General features: G+C 40.9%; 2 protein-coding genes across 8 annotated transcripts; one reads left to right on the top strand and one right to left on the bottom strand.

Moving 5' to 3' along the window:
- Nucleotides 1–8: 8 nt before the first annotated feature.
- Nucleotides 9–3185, top strand: arl16 (ADP-ribosylation factor-like 16). 2 transcript variants are annotated; one of them, XM_055035446.1, is made up of 5 exons: nt 9–152; nt 436–491; nt 1131–1247; nt 1344–1459; nt 1589–3185. In XM_055035446.1, exons 1-5 carry the CDS (start codon nt 77–79, stop codon nt 1755–1757), a joined length of 534 nt encoding a protein of 177 aa, XP_054891421.1. In that variant the 5' UTR covers nt 9–76; the 3' UTR covers nt 1758–3185. The 2 variants fall into 2 exon arrangements, with proteins under 2 accessions (XP_054891421.1, XP_054891422.1); XM_055035447.1 differs by having other exon boundaries at nt 38–491.
- Nucleotides 3171–15369, bottom strand: epn3a (epsin 3a). 6 transcript variants are annotated; one of them, XM_055035439.1, is made up of 11 exons: nt 15116–15369; nt 13207–13896; nt 8075–8202; nt 7390–7473; nt 6815–6907; nt 6398–6481; nt 6047–6176; nt 4874–5014; nt 4697–4792; nt 4382–4618; nt 3171–4233 (listed from the first exon to the last, which is right to left on the bottom strand). In XM_055035439.1, exons 2-11 carry the CDS (start codon nt 13742–13744, stop codon nt 3938–3940), a joined length of 1827 nt encoding a protein of 608 aa, XP_054891414.1. In that variant the 5' UTR covers nt 13745–13896; nt 15116–15369; the 3' UTR covers nt 3171–3937. The 6 variants fall into 6 exon arrangements, with proteins under 6 accessions (XP_054891414.1, XP_054891416.1, XP_054891417.1 ...); XM_055035441.1 differs by having other exon boundaries at nt 4874–5011; XM_055035442.1 differs by having other exon boundaries at nt 7396–7473.
- Nucleotides 15370–18412: the final 3043 nt, after the last annotated feature.

The following is an 18412-nucleotide window of genomic DNA, read 5'->3' as shown; positions in this document are numbered from 1 at the left end:
TGGTTGCCAAATGAGGCGACTATGAAAACATGATACTACGGTCTTGACTTGCTACCTCCATGCAGAAAAACGCAAAATGACCAGCAAAGAAGTGTGTTTACTTCTTGGGGCAACTGGTGTCGGAAAGACTTTATTACTGAAACGCCTACAAAATATCCTTTATGCTCGTTTGAACGTTTAAAGTCAGGCAGGATTTACAACAAGCTAATAGCTAATGTAGCTATTGCAATTAGCCTGTTGTAAAATGGGTTTTAAACGGCTGTTGACTGACAGACCTTGTTAATTTATTGAATATGTTTTATAGCTCGAGCAATAACTCTGAACATAATACCTGGACATTTCTAACATGAAAAATAGTTGTCTTTACAGGACAGGTAAATTTAAACCACAGCAGTTGCTCCTTTTTGGTTGTGTTTTCCTTACAGGTTTATGAACTGATCAGTTTACATGGTTCATGCGAAATGGGTTCGCCTCCATCGACTCTTCCGACAGTAAGCATATTGTTTTATATTATATGAACATCCTAGACTTGGTTTTCATGCGACACCATTCTTAACGGGGTCAAATAATAATCAAACTTATATCTTAACAGGTTACAAGAAGTATATTTATATCTCTTCTGGTGTTTCTGCTAAACAATAAAGGTGTCTGGCCATAAATATATTTTTTATATTTGGAGAAAGAATGAAGAGGCTTAAAACCCCAAAGAACACCCCATCTACAGTGAATGAGGGTTTTAATGTGTTCTTGTCAAGGTGAAAGAAAAATATGTGAATGAAAGACAACCAAAAACTGTCAGCAGTATTTCTTGCGGGAAAATTTTCCTAAGCATCCAAAATAAACCTTGAATGTTTTTTTGTTTGTTTTGTTTTTATAAAAAACTGTTTAAAATTCTTTTACCATCACTGAGGGAGTCATTTCAAAACAATGACATGTTCAGGGGATAATAATTTTGTCTCCAATTTTGTATCCAAATATTCAATTATGTCTGATGTGCAGAAAAAAATAAGAAATGATAGCTGTAAGGTTCTATGATCATTTTCTGTTTTGGTTGCCATGCATTAACTCTTGGATCAGCGCTGACTGCACATTATCACGACAATGTCAACACACTATTTATTCTTCTGCAGGTAGGAACCAACCTTACAGACCTGACCTTGAAAAAGAAGAAGGTGACAGTGAGGGAACTTGGAGGCTGCATGGGGCCTATATGGCCCAGTTACTTCCAGGACTGCTTCTCTGTTATTGTATGGGTTTTGTATACATGTTGCATTATTTACTTTTAACGATTTAAGAAAATATACTGTTTTCTTAGTTAGAATCTTTATTTCTTTTTTATATAGTTCATGGTGGATTCAGCCAACATTGTCCAGATATCCTCCTCCTGTATCCAGTTGCTGTCTGTGCTCTCTGCTGAGCCTCTGCACAGTGCCTCAGTGCTTATTCTCTTCAACAAGAGGTATAACATCCACATCAGTCCAGATAAGCAAGTTGTCACATAAAGTCAGTTCAAGATCCAATTTCCCAGCCTTGTGTCTTGGATAGGGTTATGTTGCATTTGCTGATGTTTCACTCCAATGTTTTCCAGGGACATGCCTTGTATTATGAGCCTCACAGAGATAAAGTCACTTTTCAGAATGGATGACATCATTGCATCGGCTCCTCAGCCTATCACAACACTGGAGGCTAGTGCCCGCTCTGGACAGGGTTTGCAAGAGGTGCTGGGCTGGCTGGAGTCTATCATAGTCGTCAAGTGATGTGTGTTTGAGATTTTACTGAGACGTTCCTCTAAGAACTCGGAGAAGCCGTCTAAAGACTTTACATCAAGGTTCTCAGTCTACAGCATCAACTCTGATTTCAGGCGATTTGATGCCACATTTAAAAAGAAAAAAAAAGACAAAGAAAATGGGCTGCAAACCTTGTAAGAAGTGAAATTTAAGAGGGAAATCTGTCCTATTATTTGCTGGAAATGGACATGATTGAATGAAATAATCATTGTGATGTTTGTTTAGTAATATCATTTAGGTTACATCTGCCAATTTTCTTTCATACAAGTCGCTCCAACTAATTCATTCTTGCCTGATGAGCAGTAATAGAACCACATGCTAAGGCTAAATATAATGAATCAAAATATGATTTGAGTTTGACTTAAAAACAATGGCTCTAGAGGTTCGAATTACAAATTATTAAACACTTGTTCAAATACATATTGCATAAAATTAATGTTATCACATTTTGCATATAATTAGAATATTGTTATTATAAACATTCCAACTAATGAGCGAGGAAACCATTATGCAGAGAAAGACACAAAAAGAAGTATAAATGTTTGCAGAAACAGTCAGAAGTAGGTCACAGTTGCTCTGAGATGATGTGCTGTGTAGAGGAAAGCAAAGTACAACTTTTCATGCCTATTTATAGGCCAGAAAATGAAGGCCACTATAAAAAAAATACAGAGCTAGATAAAGATACGCCTATGGATGAAATTAATGATTTTTTTTAGGTGTTGATATAAGTGCAGAGGAAGATTCATCACTAAAATTAGTTTCTGGCATAAATCTAAGTTCTTTCAGCAGAACAATGACTTGAATTGCACATAAAGCACAAAAAAAGGGATCATTGAGGGGAGAAAGTGGGCTGGTTTAAAACTTGGCCTTGGATTATTCCTCTGTTAAACGTAGCAAAGAGCTAGTGCAAACCCAAAATAAAATGACAAATAAAACAAACTGCTCATGGTCAGGATTTGGTCAGTGAGCCTTTTCCTTAAATTAAGTTTTCCTACTTTTCAGTAGGAATTTCCATTTGTTATGTTCACTCATGGTGAAGTGCCAGTGTCTGCTGCACAGCTGCTGAATCAGCTATCCAGTCCATATATTACATTTCTGTAATTCTATATTTAAAGTTATTTTTCTATAGGTTTTCTTTAGCTATAAGTAAACTGTGGAAATTATTAATGAATGTAACAAATCTATATAAGCTTCTTTTATATTCCAATTTATAAAGTATTTTTTTTTCAGTGACACTAAAATTTAATAAGATGCTCTCATTTATAAGGCAACTTGTTTATATAACGGTATGAGTATTGCGGTACAGCATAAATGTTTATGTATTCTTTGGCAATATCTATACTTTTTTTCTCCATTGGTATCTGGAGCGCTCTGATTTAATTAAACTGATGCTACTAATTCTGTACATTTGTGTTTATTCTTTTAATATTGAGAGATTTACAAAAGACTTAGATGTTCCTTTAAGTTTTATCAGGATTTTACCCACTTGCATGTAAAGGCAAAACAAAGACTCAAACTGGTTTTTGCTTGTTTTTTTACTTAGGGTGATCATTTTCTGTTTAAATGTACTTCTGATAACAGAGGAGATGAGGAAAAATAAGAGTAAATAATTCTGAATAAAAATAAATGGTTGCAGATTTGCTACTGTATTTCATTAGTTAGTGTTTTAACAAGCAAATGGTTTTACATTCCTGATGCCATCTTGCATATTGGGAATTCACAACACAATAGGTAGTTTAATCCCACAATTATTTTATATATGTAGGTTGAATAAACCGATCATTTCTGGTTCAGAGAAGGTTCACTGGGTAAATGAGTTGATGCAGGCACTGGGCAGGTGTTGCCTGTTGCAAGAGATCTGAGGCTCAGCACTAACCACAAAGCTCATGGACAACAAAGTAATATCAAAGTGTGCTTCTGTTTTGTTTGAAATTATTACCGATTAAAAACAGTACAACGGCTTTCATTGGTTGTGGTGGAGGAGCAGAACTAGCTTGCGACAATATAAGCATTACTGTTGTATACAACGATATAAAAACCATTAATAATACGCTTTTCGGACAAGTCTTTAGTGAGGCGGTTTGGTTTGCAAAATTAGCGTTATTCAAAGAGCATTCCTCATTTTTTTTCTAGCCCAGTTTGGAGGGTCCTTATAAGAATGGGTTGATGTTGGTTTGTGAAGCTTGTGATTCCTCATTGGTGGCTGAGGAGAAGGGCAACAAAGGCTCAGGGAGCTTCACTGGCAGCTCCAGACCAGGCGGAGTGGGGTGGGTGAGTGACGAAGGTATGGCGGCACCCTGGTGGCTTGTCGGCAGGGGCAGTGAGGCACTGTACGGCAGAGAGGTGCTCTGGGAAACTGGAGAGGCAAAGCTAGAGCTCATTTCATTCAGGCTGACTTTTGGCTGCTCGGCTTGGAATGGATTGACAGCTGAAGGAGCACTAAGACCTAAACAAAAAAAACAAAAACAAAAAAAAAGTCATTAGTTTACTCTTTTTTTTTTGGTTTGGTTGAATGCCAAACAGCAAGTAAAAATGTACAGGGTGGGTACCATCTGCCTTCAGCCGTAGTGCAAACATTTGTAGTGCCAAAGTACCTGCTAAAAATGGGTTTGTGGTCTTTGGAGGAGGATTTGTTGGAATGAGCACATCAAGGTCTACCAAGGAAGCAGCAGTGGGACCGAGGAATGACTCTGGTGTCCTGCATGTACGAGGCTTAGTGTTGGCAAGGCTGTCTCTAAGACCCGACATATTGAAGAGGTCAGAACTGTCCTCATCTTGACCGTTAATACTCGCGTGGCCGCCATCCATCGCTTCGTCAAACAGATCCCCATCTAGCAGGAGAGATAAAAAGCAACGTAAGAATGTGGGACACAAAACCCAGTACAGACTGAGTGACAGAAAAACTTTACCTGAAGGGCTTCCACTTCGAAGTGGAGGATGCATGAATGCTCCTTTAGTGGCTGCTGTGTCAGATGGAGCCAAGAACGGATCGACTCCAGAGGACGCTGTGGATAAACCACAACTTGTGACATTTTTACTTGACTTTTTTTTTAGATGTATGAGTGTGTCTGATGACCCACACTTACCAGAAGTCCAATCTTGGGCATTGGGTTTGGAGATGTTGTCTTGGAGTGCATCCCAAGGGTACGCTGGAGGTTCCCACGGAGGTGGGGGGCTTTGAGAAGGTGGCACCATCCAGGGGGAATCAGCTCTGGGAGTCTTGTCTTCTTTTGAGAAAATGGCAGTAAAATATTTTTTCATTAGCAAAATGGAGGGCAAAATTGCCATCAACAGAGTCTAGCCACACATTGCATCTAAAAAGATATATTTATGTAAGAAAACACTGATTGTGCAAGGATATTTTGACACAATTGCAAAAATATTCATACCCTTCAAACTTCCCAGCAAATAGATATGTTTGTTAATGTATCTATTTATGTTTACAAACATAAATAGATATGTGGATTTTTTTGTAATAAATCAACACAAAGTGGCACATAATTCAAATGTATGGTTTTCAAAATGCTTTGCAACTAAAAATCTGGAAAGTGTAGACTGTGCTCCCTTTAGGGCAGCAACTAACAATTAGTTTAGTAATGGACTATTCTATTGATTATTCAGATGATTAATCAGATTTTTTTTTAATTGCCCATTTGTGCAGAATTTTCTTGTAACCACTTAAGCCTTTTTATTCAACATAAAAAATACATTAGAACATGTAAATAGTCAAATTTTTCATTTCCTTTTTTAAGTAACAAAATCAATATTTTACTGCCAAAAAATGCAACAGCAACCCATTAGAGTATATGATTCATCATTTGTACATTAATTCATTACTTTTTGCACTAACCCATTGGATCGCAATGATTGGATAGCAAAAGGCATTTAGTAGAAGTTTTTTTTCTACTAAACTGAGGACTTCTGATTGTAATATATTTACAGAACAGGGATTCTTTTATGCTGATTTTTTTAACTCTTAAATATAAATGTATTTATTATAGTGTTTTGGCCTAGTTACTGCTCCGAGTAGGTTGTTCTTAATCAAACAGCCTTTTGTTTGAGTTTGTATACCCCTGTTAATGATTAATCGATTACGACATTAGTTGACAACTACTCCCCTCCATCAGTACTTTCTAGAACCACTTCTGATTTCAGTCACAGCTGTAGCTCCTTAAGGCGTGTCTCTACATTCTAATAACATCTAATAAGTAAATGTTTTGGTCGTTCTCTGATGCTCTCTAGGTGGACTCAAGGCTCACCTAGAGAGTCCCAGGGGTCTGTGGCCCTGGCTCCAGCTGCTGCCTTGTGTGAAGTGTTATTCCAGTGAATGTCACTAGGGGGCGCATCTTTAGGTGCCGCGAAAATATCAACCAGGTCCATGAAGGCTGTCTGAAATCACAAAATAAGAAAAAGAAACAGTTGATAAACCTATTATTTCTATTGTTGTAGTTTATTTCACTTGTTTGTACATTTTTAATCAGTGCCATAATACAATTTTAAGTTTTACTCTAATAAAAAACTTTTTTTAGTGGAGTGTATACGTACTCTTACATTTAAAATTATCACCCTCTACTTTCTTTAAGGAAATAAAATGTCAAAACTATTCATACCCCGCCTTTCCCCTCCATTTCACGTTTGCTCTCCTCCAAGGCTTTCTGGAGATCAGAATCATCTCCTCGGCGAGTGCGCTGCTCCTAAAAATAGATACAGACACATGGATGCCTTTCAGCAGGATGGCTTTGGGCAAAATAAGCATATTGTCACATTATGCTATATTTATGACTACGCTGTCCCGGGGCGGCCTATGCACACAGTTGGCACAAAGTAGGAAGTTTTCTGGTTAAAGAGCGGCGAGTGCAGCGCATCACTGTGACAATGCAGATCCATTGTGTTGCAGTGTGTTAGCCCAGACACATAAAAAGTGAATAGAAATACACAAATGACTCATGGAAATGCAGCCGAAAACATATTATTTGAAAACCTAAAGGAAGTTAAAGTTGACCAAAAGTTAAAACAGTGATGACTACCTGCTGATGTTCCTCCTTGCTCAGGCTCAAGGCTAACTGGAGCTGTGCATCCTCGTCCATTTCCATGGCAGGAGGGGGAGCACGCTTCACTGGCTGTAGGAGGAAGTAAGCATGATATAAACTATGATCAGTGCAAAAACAAAGCTTGGACATCCTCTTTTTTAATTGCATGCAATTTTACTGAGTAAGCATTCAAATGAAAGTGAAGGGTTCAATCCTCTCAGGATCAGATACTATCATAGGCCAGAGTATCTGATGTATTGACCTCAACCAAGTGAATTAAAAGCAGAAATCTAGTGGTTAGTGTGTAAAGAAGAATGAGGTTAGATGTGGTTATTCTTTGGAGAAAGATGACCTTGTCCAGTTTAAAAAGTGACAAAATGATGGATATTATGAGTCGGGTGGTTAATCTTTGGAGAAAGATGACATCTCGTTTAAAAAGTGACAAAATGATGGATATTATGAGTCAAATCTGTAGGGGAAGAGAAGGCGGAGAGTGCGTGGAGCTGGTTGTTGCAGAGCAACAGGTGAAGAGCTGCAAGACAAAGGAAGGCCCATCCCTGGTCCAGGTTTACCTTTACCTTCTGCGCTTCCTCTTTGCTGAGTTTCATTGCGATCTGGAGCTGAGTCTGCTCATCAATTCCCACTGTGGGAGGTGGCTAGAGTCGAGTAGGAATGATTAGGAGGAAGACTGATCAAAAGGAGACATTACAGGCGATTCATCACTGAGTTCATGGGGAAATCATTTGAACAATGCAATAAGTTTTTTTTGTTTTTTTAACACAAAAATGCTAATCAATTTCTCATTAGCGCTCACCTTGTTTGAGCTTAACTTTTAGGCTAAACTTTTTTTAGCATAAACTAGCATATAAATGTCTCAATCGCTGCCTTCGCTATGCAGACTAATGCAGACTGTGGGTCCTCAGGAGTGGATCGATGCACATTTCCTGTTTGGCTCCTCACTTGCTCACTCTCAGATTTCTCATTCTTCTGCATCACTCACACTGATTGGTCAAAGTCCCATCAACGATAAACGCACAATTGCATCATTTTCATGTCTAGGAAATGGTGGCACGGACGACAGGCAGGAGAAGTGAGTGAGCAGGAGCTGTTTAATGTTTTATGAGGGCGAAGCAATTTTAGAAGGCAGTGCAGCTAAGAAATCTCTCTCTGTCCGACACGTGTGCTGGAAAGGACGGGGTTTGGTATTCTGTTGGTGTGTGTGTGTGTGCGTGTGTGTGTTATGTCCATTTGAGGTACCTTTTCACTTTCTTCTCGGCTCATAGCCAGAGCCAGCTGCAGCTGCAGCTCTTCTTCTCCACTAGATGCTGGAATGGCTTGTTCGAGGTCTGGGTCAAGTCGAGATGAAGGGGAGGCTGCAAGGGAGGCTAGAAGGAGAGACAGAGCAGCGTGAGTTTTATCCAAGATTTGGGGACACTTGCTTGCAAGCAGAATGATTGACTGAAGGGAAAAAGAAAGGGAAACAAAACCACAGATCTGATTTTTAAGGTCAGGAAAGAGCCAGAACTGTTGTTGCATGTTAATTTTCCATTGGCTCTTGTTTAAGGCCTTAGCTGGCATGGCTCGCCACAGCCTGCCCAGTTCTGCCTGGGCCGAAAACAATGGCGCTGCTGTGTGGAGAGTGAGTTTGCTGGTGGGGGGAGAGGCACGGATGCATCGGATTTGGAGTCGGGCCCACCTTATTACCCCGAAACTTCAGAGAGGGTCTCAGGACGCATGTGTAGATTTGGGGAACTCACTGAGGAAAGTTTGGCACTATACCAGTCTGGGTGGCAGGCTGTAGGTCACTGGGCTAAAATAAGGAAGTAGGCCAAATGCTGGCAAACTGAGATCTCCGAAACCAATCATTTTCACATTACTGCTGCTCAATCTGATCTGAATTACTTCCTGAAAATGAATATCTGCTAAAATCCTAACCCTTACAACATCCATCAGCATTTTGTCTGCTGGAGATCGGCACCGCCCCTCCTCCCCCCACTAGGATTACCCAGATGTAGAAAACAATTGTGAATGGATAAATGGATTTCTATCTGGGGGGGGGGATCCATGCTAACTATGGAGTTGACAAGATGAAACAAACCAATCCTGTAGCATCAAAACCCAAAGCTTAAAGCCCGCATAAGAACAGACAAGGAATATCGAAGACTCGCTGGACAAAAGAAAAATTGATTAGTAAACATTGAGATATTTTCTGAGGACACATCTGTGTTCATTTCATCAAACAAGCCGAGGAAATCACTGGAGGAAAGCGGTGTTTTATGAAAACAAAGATCTGCTGCAACAACCTTCATAAAAACCATATAGACAACACGAGTATAATTATATACCACAGAAAAACATGTTTACAAGGGGATTGTGGTTTTCACATCATGTGGTTTGAGTTGTTTGCAGTCGCTGATAAATCAGTGACATCAAAGCTTTCTACAGATCAAGCAAAGAGAAACTTTCAGTACAAGGAAAAAAATCTGAAGTAAAAAGTGTTTGAAGTGAGATTTAGTCTGTCTATAAAACCAAACAGCAATTAAATCAACACTGAAAGCTCACTTGGCTTAGATATTGATTACTGTCACTAAAAACACACTGAAATAGTCGATTATGTTTGATGTTGATTCATCATTGTTTTTACAGCCAAAACTGACTGATTCAGTGTTTATCCCACTGTTCTGTGTCTAATAAGGTCAGAGATTTAAAATTTTCATTTAAAAGGCAGGGTACATCTATTTTTGTTAAATAAACCTTTAGTTTTACCATATTTCAACAAAACATAATGAATTAACTCTAAACTTTCTTAAATACTTCTTTGCTTAATTCTAATTTTATGAATACTGTATATGTCTAAAAAATTTGCAAATTCCAATCTTTGCATTGGATTTTATTGTTTAGTTTACTTTCACCAATCTTTTTTTTATTTGTTACTGGGGGCAAAAGGAAGAATGTTTATAAAACTGCTGAGTTGTAACTGAGAAGATTAGATAAAAAAAGAATTATGAAGGACAACTATAAAACTAGTGGCATTACAATAACAATTTAATGAACTACTAAGCTTCAGCTGAAGTGCCTGTTTTAGATTCACGCTAATACAAAGTACATTAATCTAAACTTTCAACATTTAATCGCTCATCAACTAAATTTAGTGTGATGAGCAAGGTTTTGCCTGTGTATGAGATAAATACTTTAGTGAACTGCGAGATAATTTTTCTTGAGTTAAGTATTCAGGAACTTTACAGAAGTTGCTCTGTTATAACTTCAGTATTCAGCATGTATTAGTAGAATTTATTTTTTTAATTGATGGACCAACACGAAACAGTACAATTGATCAAAAAAAAGGTCAAATCAATTAAAAATTAATTACAAAAAAATAGATAAGATTTTATTTGAATTCAGTCCCCTCAACTCTGATATCGCTAAATAAAATCCAGTGCAATAAACCACCTTTAGAGGTCACCTAAATCTATCTATCTAACTACAACATCGTTCACCTACAGCCACTGTACACCCCCCTGGTCCAAAAGCAGCCTACAACAGCTCGCTCCATCAGGAGGTGGTCCCCTGAGATGGAGAGTGCTCTGAGAGACTGTTATAACACCACGGACTGGGATGCACTGTTCAGCCCGCATGGCGAGGACATAGAGGGGCTGACACACTGCCTGACGGACTATCTGAACTTCTGCGCAGATGTGGTATCCCCTGCTAAGACTGTCCGCTGTTACCCTAATAACAAGCCTTGGGTAACACGGGAAGTCAAAACTGTCCTCAACAAGAAGAAGGTTGCCTTCAGGAGAGGAGACAGGGAGGCCATGAAGGCAGCACAGCAGGAGGTGAAGCAGTGTGTGAGGGAAGCAAAAGACAGCTACAGGCGAAATGTGGAGCAGAAGCTGAGAGAGAACAACATGAGGGAGGTCTGGGAAGGTGTGAGGACCATCACTGGCCTCAACACAAAGACCAGAGTCGTTGGGGGAACAATGGAGAGGGCAAACGAACTGAACAACTTCTTCAACAGGTTCAACCAGTCTGTGCCCCCCCAACCCCCTCTCTCACTGCAGCCACCTCTGCTCCTTACCACACACCTCCCCACAGACAACAAAACACTGACAACCCCCCCACACACCTCAGCACAACCTCCACCCCACATCACCACAGACCAGGTCAGAGAACAGCTGAGGAAGCTCAAGCCCAGGAAAGCAGCAGGGCCGGACCAGGTGTGTCCAAGGCTGCTGAAGACCTGCGCTGCTGAACTGGGAGAGCCACTACAGCGGATCTTCAACCTCAGCCTGCAGCTAAGGGAAGTGCCCACCCTCTGGAAGACATCCTGCATCGTCCCAGTGCCCAAGAAGAACAGGCCCAGCGAGCTGAATGACTTTCGGCCCGTGGCACTCACTTCACACCTGATGAAGACGTTGGAGCGGCTCTTCCTCGGCCTCCTCAGACCTCAGGTGGAACATGCTCAGGACCTCCTGCAATTCGCCTACCAGGCAGATGTTGGTGTGGAGGATGCCATCCTCTACCTGCTGCACCGGGCCCACTCCCACCTGGATAAGGGCAGTGGCACAGTGAGGATCCTTTTCTTGGACTTCTCCAGTGCCTTTAATACAATCCAGCCCCTTCTGCTCCAGGACAAACTAAACAGCATGGGAGTGGACCAGCACCTGGTCACCTGGATCCATAGTTACCTCACCAACAGGCCGCAGTATGTCAGGCTAAAGGACACCGTGTCTGACACTGTGGTCAGCAGCACAGGAGCCCCTCAGGGCACAGTGCTGGCCCCTCTTCTCTTCACCCTGTACTCCTCTGACTTCCACTACAACTCGGAGCTGTGTCACATACAGAAGTATGCCGATGACACAGCCATAGTCGGATGTATCAGGGACGACGGAGAGGATGAATATCGCTGTCTGGTGAGGGACTTTGCTCTCTGGTGCCACACAAACCACCTGGAACTCAACACCTCTAAGACGAAGGAGCTGGTTATAGACTTTGGGAGGTCCAGACCAAAGCCGAGACCAGTCGTACTAGAGGGAACGGAGGTTGAGGTCGTGGACTCCTACAAGTACCTCGGGCTGTGGCTGGACAGTAAACTGGATTGGTCAAAACACACCAGCCACCTGTACAGGAAGGTGCAGAGCAGGATGTACTTCCTGAGGAACTGCGGTCCTTTAACATCTGCAGCAAACTGCTGTGGATGTTCTACCAGTCAGTGATCGCCAGTGTCCTCTTCTACACCGTGGTGTGCTGGGGAGGCAGCACATCCAAGAAGGACACGTCCAGACTGGACAAACTGATCAGGCGTGCCGGCTCTGTGGTCGGCATGAAGCTGGACTCTCTGGTGACGGTGGCAGAGGCGAGGACACTGAACAAACTGCTGGACATCATGGACGATAGCAGCCACCCTCTACACGCCGTCATCAGCAGCCAGAGGAGCCTGTTCAGTGACAGACTGCTGCTTCCCAAGTGCCGGACCAATAGATTCAAGAACTCCTTTGTCCCCCACGTCTTCAGACTGTACAACTCCTCACTGGGGGGTCGGAGGTGACACAGGACAGAGGAAGAAGGAGTAGTTTTTCTACAAATGTGAACTCATATTTATCAGGCCAAACCATACAGTGCAATACCATATCACTGGTCAATCTATCCACCAAATTGCTATAATTTCCTTTTGTGTTGTATTTATATTCTTTGTTTTGTATTTAATTTGTATTTTTTGTATTCTTTTGTGTATGCTTACTGTGTGCCACATTTTGCCTGTGAGCTGCTGGTAACTATAATTTCCTGAGGGAGTCTTCCCAAGGGATCAATAAAGTCAAGTCTAAGTCTCTCTCTCTACTAATTATGAACTTCACAAATCTGCCCTTTATGGAGGAGTGGCAAGAAAGAAAAAAAAATCAAAGTCTAATTTGGAGTTTTCCACAAGCATTGTAGTGAACACAGCAAAAATGTGGAAGGTGTTCTGGTTGGAGGAGACTACAACTGAACTTTCTGACCTACATATAGCTAACTCTGCAACTCTCCCTACGCATACCAGTGGTGTGGTGAAACAAGGTGGTGGAAATCGCTCTTCAGCAGGGAAAGAAGCATTGTATCGGACTTGATTAGAAGAGTGGCGCTAAAAGCAAGTCAAATCCTGGGAAACAAAAAAACCGTTAGCGGCTGCAAAGAGACTTGAGACTCGGACAAAGGTCACCTTCCAGCAGGGTAATAATACTTATCTTATAGCCATAGCTACAGTGTGATATTTTAGAGCATAGCCTGTGTGTAAAAATTCAGGGACATATACAGCTGTGAATCTGTGGTAAGGTTTGAAAATTAATATTTTACCAACTTATGACATCTTAAAGCAAATATACACGTGTTTTGCAAAAATTGGGGCAACTCACAGTTATACGATGGTGATCTGCATCTGTTGACGTCGTCTCCACTGTGGCGTACTGTGTATCCAGCGCTGCCTTTCCCCACCCGTGACTTAGTCTTCTGTGCCTGGCTCCTCTCGCTCTTCAGCTTCCCGTCGTCCTTCAACAGAGCCACCAGTTTCTTAGCCTTCTCTCGGACATGGATACCCTGGTCATGTCCGTCTCGGTCTATGTACTGGAAGTCTTTAAGCGTCTGAATGGTGAAAATGTTATCCCGGCACGATTTGGCTACACGCTCAGAGCCCGCTTTGACCAGGTAGTCTAGTAGCGTGAGCGCCTTGTAAACGTGGCGCCAGTTTTTGCCGTGATCGTTCAGCCTCTTCAGAATCATTCCCATTACTTCGGTGAAGGCCACCACGTTGTAGGTCAAGTCTGCAATTTCAGCCATAAGGGTGGAAGAGGGTCCCCATGGGTCGTTGGAGGTGGCCTCTCGGACCTTGATCTCGGCCTCCGTGTAGTTGTTGACCATGTTTTTCATCTGCCGGCGAAGCGATGAACTCTGCATGATGGCTGCAGTGTCTCACGTGTGGCAAAGAGGAGAACGAACAGCAGGGAAAGCCCACTGCCTTGGGCGAGGTGAATGCTCAGTTCAGCAGACAACTGCAGGAATGTCGACACAACCTGGCAACTTCAGTGGCGTCCACAACTGTGGTCCTGCTGGGGAGAAAGAAAAAAAAAACACAGCGATAATTTGATTGCTATATGACAATTATTACTCCATTTTGTAATTATCAGCTAAAAGCAGCTAAAGTGTCTCTTTCAAATTGCGATTGAAAGAGTTCAGTGTTTCCTGCAACGTTAACCACACACTCTTCTTTCCATTTAAACTCCAATAATAACCTCCTTGCAGAGGCAACCACATAATGTGCTGATATAACAACCTGTGTTTTACCTCTGAGTGTTATCAGAAAGGAGAGAAACTGACCCTCCCTGTTGTTCTGGGTTGATTACATCAGAGAGCAGCAGATACATGTTTCCAGCTTCTGAAGTTTCAAAAACTTTTAACAGAGACTAAACCTTAAAGAAGCCAAATTAGTCACTTTTTCTTGAACGGTGACTATTTTGCCTACGTTTATCAGTTTACATAAACAGATGGAACAGCTTGTTCTGGCAGAGCTGTGTTGTCATTTTGGTGACTATTGTCTTACTGTCTTATTGAAGGTGTAATAAGACAATAAATAAGATTATATTGTAGAAAGAGTGAAACAGTGGCCTCGTGTTAAATCCTAAAAGGCAAGTCACCAAACTGTAACAGACAACATGCCTTAAATCTGTCTCAAAACGAGTCTTTCCTGTGGAGATGCGTTTCCTCAAAGCAAAGCAAACAATGTTGACAAATTGTGTTGAAATATATCTAGCAAGAAGAAGCATTCTTCATAGTGAAATGAATCAGCAAAAGACTCATTTTAATCTGAGTGCTTCTATATATTAAAAGCATTTGTGACAAAGCTGACGACTTGATTCAGACGTCCACATTTTAATACAGTGAAACCAATGGCTCTATGAGAAATTTAAAAAAAATTTTTGGGGGGAAAAAAAAAAGTTTCCTCTAACATGATGAAGTCTAAAACCATTCTCGCTTGAAGCCACGGGTTTTCTCATCAACCTGATCGTTCAGCAGCCAAATCAAATCATCCCCAAAATCAGTCCAGTGGAGACATTTAAACCTGACTTATTTGTCCTTTCTGTCCCAAACCAGGACGGCTGATTGGTGCCATTGTTGCGTCAAGTGGGACGATCGCGTAGGTGAAAAGTATGTGACGGTGACTCAGCGATGTTTCCGAGTTTAAAAGTTAAAATAAAATCGACGGAACCTTAAGCAAACAAAATCACCCTTGAACACTTGGCTAATTCCTCCCATCTCCCCCCTTCTTACCTTCATGTCATATCGCGTCAGCAGGGTCCCGGGATCTAGGAGGAAAGAGAGAGGTCCCCGCCTCTCGACATGTCCCGGAGCTGCCTCTCCGATAGGGAACAACTAGTGTGGGTGTTTAAAAAGCGCGGAGGAAAATCCCAACACGCTCGGAAATGATCTAAAACTGAGCGCGGTGGTTTGTTTTCGAACTAAACTTGCGCGTGCATTTCTCAAATCCGGGCTTTGGGGCTGCAGAAGAGAGACACACACACACACACCCCTACACACACACGCAAAGTGAAAAAAAAAAATGGATGGAGAACAGGGAAGGGAGGGAACCAGAGAGGGAGGGAGGGAGGAGTGCTCGGTGCATGCAGAGTCAGGCTTAACCCTTTGATGACCGGCAGGACAAGTATGTGGTCTGAATGGAGCAGGTGTTCCTGCTGAGGAAAAACCAAACAAGGTTAAACTGGGGAAACTGGCTGAAAATGAAAAGGTTTTGGCCAGAGGGAACCCCCAGCTCAATTTAATTTAAAACACATATGTTTTTTGACATCTCAAATTATTTTAAGTAAAAGAAAAAAAACAACAACACATGGCTTTTGCAGCTGAATGCTTTGCTACGCCATAGTCTTGAGGAAGACAGTTATTGACAATCTTCATAAGGATAGGCCACAAAAAGCCATTAAAGATGCAGTATGAGACTTTTATTATATATATATATATATATATATATATATATATATATATATATATATATATATATATATATATATATATATATATAATATATATAATAATATATGTATGTGTGTGTGTGTGTGTGTGTGTGTGTGTGTGTGTGTGTGTGTGTGTGTGTGTGTGTGCGTGCGTGTGTGTGTGTGTGCGTGCGTGCGTGTGTGTCTATAATTATAATCTGAAGAAATGCCATTCAGAGTCAGGAGGAGTGTCTTAGTACTGTCAATCAAGCACATGTACTCGCTCCTACATGTGCTAATGGTAGAGAAGCATTTTACTGTTAAAGGACAAACTGTTTATCTGCCATAACTGATGGTCATGCTAATGAATCTGAGCATTCAAGACAAGCTATGCTAGCAGGGAGCAAGGGGGCAAAGGTAGGGAAGGTTGATCAGTACCACACAAGACTGCCATTGACAGCGCTAAGACCCGCCTCCTGGCTTTGATTGGTTGTTTCCAGATAGCACTGAGAGAAGGAAGTGTAGCTCGATTTTTTTTCCACAGATAATCTGTGACAATTTCAACAAATATGTAAAAAATTATATATAGATTTTTTAAAATAAAAGTTACATATTGTAACTTTAGTGAAGCTGGTTATTAATAACTTAGGGAAATCATATCTGAGGGTGATGGCCCACTCAAGTCTTCATGTTTCTCTCTATCAAAAATTAAACATCATTAGATTACTCTATGTGTAATAAATGAAATGATAGGCATCGGCATAAATAAATTAAGTTGTTGTACTTCAAATTGTATATTTTTTTCTTTTTGTATATCAATAAAAGAATCTCCAGGTAATATTTGTATTAGATGGGCACGCCACAACATTAGGGGTGCTACAGTACACACAGCAGACTCAAACCAAATAATTACATAAAACGTCTGAACACGGAGCCAGTAGCGGGATCTCTGAATATTTCATAATACATCATTTGGTTATCTAGGGATAAGATCTTTCACGTGGATGTAAAACAATGCAGCAGTTTAACCCTAACAAGAATCTGCTTATTTCCTGGAGAAGTTATAAATAGAAAAAAATGTGACAGAATTTCTCAGCACACCTCCCAGAAAGTCCCCTGAAAAAAACCCCAAAAAAAGCACATTTCCTTTCCAGCAGCCTCATCTTTTCCTTTCTGCTCTTTATTTATTCATCGGCTCTAATGGGATATTGTGGAGCCACATCTCCATGCATTAATTATTTACGAAAAAATCTTTTTTTTTTTCCTTGAAGGTATACTCGTTTGTTTGGAATCTCGAAAATTATGAATCTGAGATTTGAATTGTTTACAGGAACGATTAGGAGGATCCATTTGTCATCTTGAGTGAGAAAACGATTACCTAAGTGAGAGAGAATAAAGCTGTGGGAGAGATGAGTGGGTCCTGCTGCTGACTGAGCAGGATGTACAGGAAATACCAGTTCCACCTTGAAACAACAAAGACATTCTTTGAGACGACAAAAAAAAAAAAAGGCCAAGGTGCATAGAGGTTAGGTACAAGCAAATCAACGAAACAAACTCCCAGGACTTACATGTGACATTTCAACTGTCACAGCTTCACCAGTTTAAGTCTGGCAGGTTCTGTTTACAATTCTCGGTCTGTCTGTTTCTGTGTGAGTTATACCAATCACTGTGCACGCTTTCTCCCGCCTTCCTCCTTGTCTATCTTGGCACCCTCTGCCTTTATTTCTCCTCAAAACAGATGGTTGGACATTCTTTGTTTCCCAACAAAAAGCGTGATGCGGTCAGAGCAGGGAGGACATGCAGGCGAGGTTTGGGAAATAGGAGGGGAGGAGGAGCAAAAGGAGGAAGAGAGAAAAACGGATAGGAGTGACGTCATGCAGAAGGGGAAATATGACTTCTTGTTTGCAGGCGTGTATGGGTCTGTTTGATAAGCTTTCCTGGACATGAAGCTCCTTGTAGGTTTATAAGTAACTTATTGAAGTTACTCATAACTTAAATAATGGGTGAATGACTGTAGTGTGAGTCACTTTGGGGTCCTCTGGACTTGATAAGGTGTTATACAAACCATTAACCATTTACCAAATAGTTCATACTTTGGAGATCAACAGAAGAGATTCTAGTGGGAGGGAATCCCTGGGATATTAAAGATAATAATTTAAAGATATCTGTGGTTGTATGTGGTGAATCACTTCTTATATGATTTCTAATAACTTGCAGTTACAACAAACATTCAGCCAGAGATTAAGAATCATCAACTTGAACCTTACAATTTTTCTCAGTTGCTCTGGTTCATTTTTCTGATCAGAATTAAAATTCTCACAGCTGTTTGTCCACAACATTGAGTCATTTGTGCTTCATAGTTTCACATACCTGTGGCAACAAATCGCAAATGCTTTGCATCAGTTGCTTTCATTTTAGTGACACTCATTGACATGAGTATTTGCTTTTAAGGAATGAACAATGCATTTTTCAGGTTCATAACTAAGTTTTGAAATTTGTAATGTTTTCAGAAATACACTTGCTGTCGTGTGAATATGATGTGAGAAATGCATCAAAAAACGACTAAAAACCTGTAAAATCAACTGCTACTTATTACTGCCCTCTAGTGGTGGTAGTTCAA

Source organism: Poeciliopsis prolifica, unplaced genomic scaffold (genome assembly GCF_027474105.1).
Source record: "Poeciliopsis prolifica strain line A6 unplaced genomic scaffold, Auburn_PproV2 SCAFFOLD010, whole genome shotgun sequence".
In the NCBI taxonomy this organism is placed as follows: Eukaryota; Metazoa; Chordata; class Actinopteri; order Cyprinodontiformes; family Poeciliidae; genus Poeciliopsis; species Poeciliopsis prolifica.
This window is presented reverse-complemented; position numbering and strand designations above follow the sequence as displayed.